Source organism: Etheostoma spectabile, chromosome 14, assembly GCF_008692095.1.
Source record: "Etheostoma spectabile isolate EspeVRDwgs_2016 chromosome 14, UIUC_Espe_1.0, whole genome shotgun sequence".
Taxonomy (NCBI): domain Eukaryota; kingdom Metazoa; phylum Chordata; class Actinopteri; order Perciformes; family Percidae; genus Etheostoma; species Etheostoma spectabile.
In genome coordinates, this window is record NC_045746.1 from 4126903 (window position 1) to 4135203 (window position 8301).

General features: G+C 41.5%; 1 protein-coding gene across 1 annotated transcript; it reads left to right on the forward strand.

Moving 5' to 3' along the window:
- Nucleotides 1-1119: 1119 nt before the first annotated feature.
- On the forward strand, nt 1120-4682 carry polr1f (RNA polymerase I subunit F). The gene is made up of 4 exons (XM_032535878.1): nt 1120-1466; nt 2205-2346; nt 2660-2868; nt 3850-4682. The coding sequence occupies exons 1-4, from the start codon at nt 1165-1167 to the stop codon at nt 4346-4348; spliced, it is 1152 nt and encodes a 383-aa protein (XP_032391769.1). The 5' UTR covers nt 1120-1164; the 3' UTR covers nt 4349-4682.
- The last annotated feature ends 3619 nt before the right edge of the window (nt 4683-8301 follow it).

Sequence of the window (8301 nt, forward strand, 5' to 3'; positions counted from 1 at the left end):
GTGTGTGTGTGTGTGTGTGTGTGCTACAGAAGCCACTGGGAGGTCTGCTGACTAACACACCATGCCACAACTTATCACTGTGAAAACTGACAAGGGTGGGCCATGGTGCCCAAGAGAGCATCAGGTCTGCCCTGCACTGCACTGCACTTTGTGTGTCTGGCGTGCGTGAGTGAGTGTGTGCACGTGTGTGTGTGTTGCACTTATTGATACCACAGGTCACCCTAATGATCTTAATGTGCCATTGTCTATGAGAACAGGATACAGAATCAATGGCCGTATCTTATCAGATGAACAGCTTTACAGCATCCTTGCAAAGGGTAGTCAGTGCACACCTTGCAGTTTACATAACAAAGGGCCTGTTGATGAGGAAATGCATGCCTTTCAGGGGTTGAATAAAGATTCATGTCAGTAATCAAAATACTGTCCTAAGCATTTCATTTCAAGAATAACTGTCTAACTGATTAAACACAATTTAGCCTAATTTGATCATATGTACCAAGTAAGCACAGCATCACCTGAAATAATGCCATACTGAGAACCTGGGGCTTTCAGGGGCCTCTGGGTGCCTGGAGGCAGTAGTCCACGTTGCCCTATTAGCTGTGTGGGAACAATGTTGGGAATGCTTCTACTTCACTACATTTAATGCAGCCACATGTCACACCACTTAGATTAATAGATTGAAATTTCACATGCAAATCAAAAAGGGTAAAAAATGTATCTTAATTATTTAGTTACTACTACAACGACATACAGCATTTAAATGCAGCTACATGCTTGTTGACATTCATTGAAATAAATGATCAAAGGTTTGCTTACTTAATTTTTTTCATACACATAAGTCCATCCAAAATGTAATCATTATTTCATACATTATTTTTCATCATTGAGTCAATATCATGGGCTGAAACATGTGCCACCAGAAACTGAATTTTATGTTTGTATATAGCTGTAATTTATGTAGTCAAAAATGACAGATTAGACTAAATTTGAGTAAAATGTCGATTGCATAGAGTAGACTGTCACGATTTGAAATTTTTGTCGACTGTAATTCTACATCCTGGCCAGCAGGCGGCAATATGAAGAAATATTTTAACTGATGTTGTTGACAGAGCCTTCATCAAAGCGGAAATTGCGTGCCGTTCGTTTCCGGTCTTCTTAAAAAGCATGGCGAACTTAGAGCATGCAGAAGACGACCCGAAACATATAGAAATGTCTGGTGAAATACCCGCCACCACTGCTGAAGTCCAGCCGACCGAAGAGTCTTTTGTACCGGGCAGAGATGCCGGCGTGGTCCCGTGCTCTATCCCCTCGTTCGCAGCCGCCTCCGAGCTGCTGTCAGCGCCATACTCGTGTCTGGTCATGAACACGCACCGGAGACACATTGCCCTGCCGCCCATCTACCTGAACAAGAAGAGGACAGGTATACAGGAGGAGCTGGAGGCCGAGCTGCTCAAGTTCTCCCAGAGGTAATAAACACCGGACACGCCATTTGTCTGTTATCTGACGAAACGACGTCAGTTTGCTTCAGATATATGCATGCCAGGTTAAGCCTGCAATGTGTCTACGTAGCCGTGGTTTCTCGGTCAACATTTGAGGTTTGTAGTTAATGTTACTGGCCAAGTGTCCACCCCCCTGTCACTGCTAATGAGCTGCAAACAATGCTAGCTAGCTAGCTAGCTAGGTTCTGACTGGTAAAGAATGTATTCAGACGTAAATTAATGTGGCAGTGCCCCAATAATACGTCATTACAAAATGCATTAATGGAGTAGACTGAAATGTGCTTAGTTACTTTCTACCACCTGATCCAGGATGTTAGCATGGCTGTAAATAAACACCACCATATGCTCCCACCAGTTTACCAGATTATGGGTCCGACTGGCAGGGATCCAATATCTAATGACATTGGTATAATGTAATGAGATGTCACTAAAGAATACCACAACAATCTGTTTAACTTTTAGTTTTGTTCAGTCTATCAGATGTCAGAAAAATGGTAACATGCCTGTCAAAATATGCACTAGAGGGACTCAGGTTTTTGGATGACTTCTGTGAATTCAGGGTTTTTCCTGGTTAAACGTGGGCCTTTGGGTTTATCTTTCAAATGGTTCTTGTGTGACAATAATTTGCATATGTTTCATCTGACCATGAATGTTATATTGGTCTGTAAAGAAAGTAATTCAACTCAATTGTTTTTACCCATGCAGTCTAAAGGGAGTACCCCTGGCTTACGACAACATCAGGATAGTGAGTCAGCATGGAGGCATCTACGACGACAGCAGCTACATCCACATGGACATAGAGGCCCACTTTATTGTCTTTCAGCCCCAAAGAGGACAGACATTATTGGTAAGCTTTACATGTACTGTTGTTATTCAGAGTGTCTTACATACCTTAACCGTTTTGGCACCTGTCTTGGCCTTATTGTGTTACTCTTTATGAGCAGAGCTTATATGATGTGTAGCACAGTCCATTCATGTGATTTAGCTATTTCACAGGACAATATAATTAAACTTGTACACTGTACTTGATTTGTGGGAGTATATTACTGGAAACCAACATACCAACCCCATGCAAACCAAGAAAACGTGAAGAAGACCTTTATCTGTGGGCCCACTTTAATGCATGTAATTTGCAATTTCTACTTTGTTTCTGTTTCCAGGGTAACGTGAATAAACTAGGAGTAAGCCATGTGGGCTGCCTGGTGCACGGCTGCTTCAACGCCAGCATCCCAAAACCCAACCTGGTTTCTGTGGAAACCTGGCGGGACGCAGGGCCAAGAATCGGAGCAGAGCTAAAGTTTGAGGTGACTGCACTTGACGCTGACACTGCGGGGGTGCTGCTGATCAGAGGACGGCTGGACAGGACCAGGCAAGTGTGCGGTGATGGTTGATGGGGGGACAAAACTATTCTGGGTGGTCTTTTGTTACATAAATGCAAACATTTAACCATTTGACAGATTCAGTGTTTTTGACTGAAAAATATGGCACGTGCATGAATAGAGCCGCTTCACAGACCACCTTCACTTGGTTCAGGAACGTGCCATAGGTTTGGCATTGCTGTTACTTGAAAGCTTGCAGTTTAGCTAAGCTACAGAACTTTAGCTTGTCTATATAAAACTCACTTGTGCTTTGTTTGCGACAGCAGCAAACAATTTAAAGCAGTGTAGGTGAAGCACTGTTTCCAACGCACTTTGGTCGGTGTTTTGTATCTTTTTGGGCCAGTTCCTGTAGAGGTTACCAGAGGTGCAGACCCTATCAGCGTCTGCCCATGGGCGAAGCCGCAGGGAGCGCGCCGACTCCCTGCCAAATCACAGACATGGTGATATGCACTGGACTAATATCATCGCAGGACCTCTGCGTTCAGGGAACTATGGTAGTTATTCTGACAAATTTCAGACATGGCCTATACGGGATTAGGATCGCAGACAACCTGCGTATTTATAACAAATGACTATAGATTACCAGGTAATACTAATGCTGTGTGCATAGGGCTATAGTCTAGTCCTGCACATAGGCAGCATCTGAGCGCACATTCATTTTCCAGAGAAGCAGCCGTTTTATCACATCTGCTCCCCAGTTGGGAACATTTCACCAACTGAACCCTGACTACTACTTCTGTCAATACTGTGAGTTGCTTTATACAGCTTTCTTATGTTGATTATTTTGTTCTTGTTTATTGTTTAAATGTTGGACGATTGTATAAAAAAAATACCCAGATCATTTTCCTCAGTCCAAGGTGATGCCTTTAAGTTACTAAAGATATTTAAATTACATTAAAATTTGTTCAATAGAAATCATAGTGTGGTTAAACCCTTGATTGATTACTGTGTTCTGTCTGTGTGCTTCTCAGGGTTCAAGAGCTGCTGGCTATGGGTGAGAGCTCGGATTTTGGCGTCCCTGCAGACGAGCCAGAACTAACAGAGACAGAACCGAACCCAGAACCCACCGAGGAGTCTCTTGAAGACACCCCCAAGAAGAAGAAGAAAAAGAAGAAAGACAAAGAGGAGAATGGAGACGAGGAGGTGACGAGTACACCCTCCTGCCAATTGGATGGCAACACTAGACCAGATCTGAACGGAACACTGAGTGATTCAAATGGCAATGAAGCTGGTGAGAAAAAGAAGAAGAAAAGGAAGAAGGAAAAACATGTGAAAGAGGAGGAGGAGGAGGTAGAGATCTCTCCAGTGGAGGTCCACGCCAGTGACTCCAGCGGTTACCTTAGTGACAAGCCAAGCAAAAAGAGGAGACATGAAACTGGTACAGATGTCACAAGTTCCAGTTTTAGTGAAGCTTCTGAACCACCAAAATTGAAGAAGAAGAGGAAAAGTGACATTGAGCAGTTTGCCTGAATAATGTGTCATATCCTCTATTCTGTTTGGAAATGTGTGTAGTAATTAAGGCAATGCAAAATGAATGACAACAATGGTTCTGTAGGAACACACAGACGTGCCTTAACAATTAAACACAATTTTTCTTGCAAGCAAGATTTCTGGTGGGTTCTTCTGAGCTCCTCTTAAATCATTTAAAGAGTGTCAGCCTTTCTACTGTCACATGTTGTAGCCTGTGGAAATGCACGAGAGGATAGAAGCAGACTCAACAGATGAGTCCTTGTTGGATTGTAACTTACGTAAACAACCTGATGGGGGCGCAAAACTGCTTCATACATCCACACTGGGACAAAAACACAGGAAAGTAAATAAGCCAGTATTTAATTTATAGAGATAAATGGGGAACAAAACAAATGGATAATAATGCTCCTATGGATATCCTGCTTGAATAATGAAGAAGGCCGGCTAGACAGCAGACTGTTGAGCTCAGTTACGGTAACTTCTCTTTTCTCTTGCCTCATGTGCCTCTTTGAAAATATTGTCTTGAATAATAGCTTCAATGGAAGGAGAACTTTACATTGTTTTGTTTTTATTTCCAAATACTCACTCGGCTTCCTAGAAACACAGCATGCACAAACTGTGCAGTAATGAATTATTTGTGCTGTTTCACTGTCTGCCTTCAGTGTTGAATTGACTGTTTTAATGAATGGAAGTCGACATTGAATATTCAGTTTTCATCCCAATTAAAAAGCTCCAGATTTTGAAATGTTTACAGTGATTCCATGTTTCATTCAGAATCATTTGAAATGCCCATGATCTTTGTTCACATATTCAAAAGGAATGCTTTTTTGATGACAAGGGGATCTGGGAAAACCTCCAGTTTTGAAATCTACAGCATTGCTTAGATTGTGAGAAAAATATCCCTGTAAAGATTATTTTTTATGGCAAATTCCCTCCCACAACAAACTCTTTTATGCTGGCCAGCGGGTGTTAAGTGACAAAGTGCTGAGAGACAGCCTAAAGATCTTTGTGTTTTCTTTACCCCCACAGACACACAACTAGCCCGCCTTTCAGCGGGGAGTCTCATTAGCTGTGAGATGCTAAGAGTTGGAGAGCTTATCGGGAGCTGCCTAAAGAAGCTAGATAAGGAGCTGCAGTTAACTGGGCTCTTCTTTATCTGTCACCTGATCATATTCATCTGTTCTTGATGATTAAAAGTTTTTAATAACTTAATATGCATAACTGCAGACTTATGGGCTTACGAGAAATTAAGAAACTCCTAAGTATTAAATTTAAAAGAAACACATTTATTAACTTTCTTGTCGAGAGTTGGAGTAGAAGAGTGATATCACTGTCACGCCTGTATGTTCATATGATGCTGCAGATAGCTTAGCATAAAGGCTGGAAACAGCTAGCCTGGCTCTGTTCAAAGTTTAAAAAGCCTACCAGCACTTTCAAAGCTTGCTTATTAACATGATATTTTGTGAAAGTGTGAATACAATAATTGGCTCTTATATAGGGGGATTGTCTTCCAGACTTTCTTACTGGAGTCTCTGCTGGTCGCCAAGCAGCTAATCAGGGCCAATAAATTGTTTATATTCTAAAAAATTAAGGCACAAGAGTGGTTGTCATTTTACTCTTAACAAGAAAGCATATAGTTCATTAAGTGTTGAGCTATTCCTTTAATGGATTATCAACATTTATATCTGCATTATTACCAAAGGATGTTTTAAAACTTGGCAACCCAAATGTTTTTCTTAAAAATAGTTTATACCTAATCTTTAAAGTATTGGTAAATTAAGCTTTAACCTAAACCACTTCTAAAGACATAGTTACAAACTAAAAACCTGTTATGAAGTGTGCCCTGTTAGTTAGTGGTATTGAAATAAGATTTGAGCTCATAATGAACTAAACCTTCCTGTAGAGCATAACCATAATCAACAGATAATATCTAACATTACCCAGATTACAGTTTTTTTAGGAGCCCTAAGCAGCTGCCTAGTTTGCGTATGACTTCAGCCTGTTCTAGTTTGGACTGATTTCAAATTTTTTATTTTTTTCTCTTGACTGATTCTCCAATGTGTCATTCCTATATTCCTATATTATTCCTATATTCCTAAATTATTCCTATACTACCACCATCTTCTGTTTTTGTGGATCTGCGCTTTCTACCAGTATGCACTATGGCCAGACTTGAGGCCATAGATTTTGTCTTACCTGCTCCATAACCCTTAATCATTGCTGAAATGGTTCAAAAAAGGTGCCTGTACCCTAAATCAGCAGTTGCATGACATGATCATTGCATGATCAAAGGAGCCTGCTTTGACTACCAACCTCACAGTCGAATCATCCCAGCGTCTGAAAATGTGGTTATGACACAAAGATTGTTCTGTTCGGTCTTTATGGGGGTTCTTAGTGTCTGATTTTACATAATTGCTTGGTTTCTCCCAATTTATCATGACATATATTTTGGTGTAAATATCAGCGTACTAATAATACTGTAAGGGTAGTCATGTGGACAAAGAATCAGAACTGCTAGTACTGACCCATTTCAGGCACTGCCCTAAATGAGAAAGACTTTGGCCAAAGAGACTGTGTGTAGATCCCTAATCTAGCAGCACATACGTCATTTTAAGAGAACACTTAAACTGTTCTGGTGAATATTAAGATGGTACATGCTTTTTTTGGGGATGGCTTTTGGTGCAAACATATTGAAAGTATGACATAATATTAACCTGTTTGCATCTGTTGGATGACCGTACAAGTGAGTCTCTTAACAGCTCAAAATGTATTTGCGATTTAAAGAAGTCATTGTCTTATTTCCAGACGTAACACACTCTTTTACTGTGTTTAGTAAGCCAACGAGTGACCTGAGGCACGGTGTCCATGGTGGTTTGGCCTGGAGGAGGAGGACCTGTGTGTCATAGTTCAGGGGTCAGGAGGTGGAATGTGACAGCAAATGGTAATTTAATGACAAAGACAATGTGTGTTATAGGTACACATCTTTGTTGTTGGAGCTCCAAAATGTCACCTTTTACAATACAAGAAAAAAACAGCCTTGCTTTCAGCCTGGCGGAAATCTTTGTGTGAAATCTTTTAACTGGGCTTAAAGTGGTACTGAAAATTGTGACAGAGCTACTTTTTTTACTACTTTTATGTTGCACCATTGTTCTGACAACTCATTTGTAACAAAATGTTTGTCTATAGCCAGGTTTATGCTAAAATATGAGTGTTTGGAACACACAGAGGAGCAGTGTAGAAGTGGATTAGGCTGCTGGAGTAGAGTCTACTGAATTCAGGCTGACCACAGCCACTGTTTTCTTTCAAGGAGGAAACTATAAACTTGTTACACCCACCTGGGGATGAAAAGTCGATACTCATAAGATATTATTGGCAAAGCATCTCTTTAACTCATAAAAATAGATCAGAGTTCGAAGGTTTTAACGTGACAGCAGTAGCAGAGAGAAGATGTTTTCGTTTGTCAGTTGTAAATTATGTGGCAAAATGTGTGTCTTCAGTTGCATGTTTGTGTGTGTTGCTGCTGAACCCGCCGGTGGCCGGGTGACAGAAGGTAGATTAGGGTTGACACTGACTAAATGTTTTCAGATGAGGACTCCCAATATCTAATCACCACGGTAACAAGGGTCACCAGGGTTGGCCAGTGGGCCAAATAGCCCAAGGCACAGTGGGTATTAATGGGGCAAGATGTTTTCTTCAGAATCAACGGTTTGCGGTTATGTGAGCTGAGTGTGTGTGTGTGCCCTTAATTGCCCCTGGACCACTCGCCTGAGGGGAAAGTGTATTTGCCCGCTGCTCTTCCAACCTCCACTTAACACAACCTTTGTCCCCCCTGACATCCGCATAATCCACACAGTCCCAGTCCTGGCAGGAGGAGCAGAGTGGACACTTCCTGGTGCGCAACGACTGTGTCATTCTAGCGCTCTGTGCACATCCCTGTGGTCCCATACTAACCG

Excerpts from the sequence above, each read along its gene's own strand:
- polr1f (XM_032535878.1), top strand. The coding sequence starts at position 1,165 with ATGGCGAACTTAGAGCATGCAGAAGACGACCCGAAACATATAGAAATG. Across the intron at positions 1,467-2,204 it reads CTGCTCAAGTTCTCCCAGAG|TCTAAAGGGAGTACCCCTGG; the intron begins GTAATAAACACC and ends TTACCCATGCAG. Across the intron at positions 2,869-3,849 it reads GGACGGCTGGACAGGACCAG|GGTTCAAGAGCTGCTGGCTA; the intron begins GCAAGTGTGCGG and ends TGTGCTTCTCAG.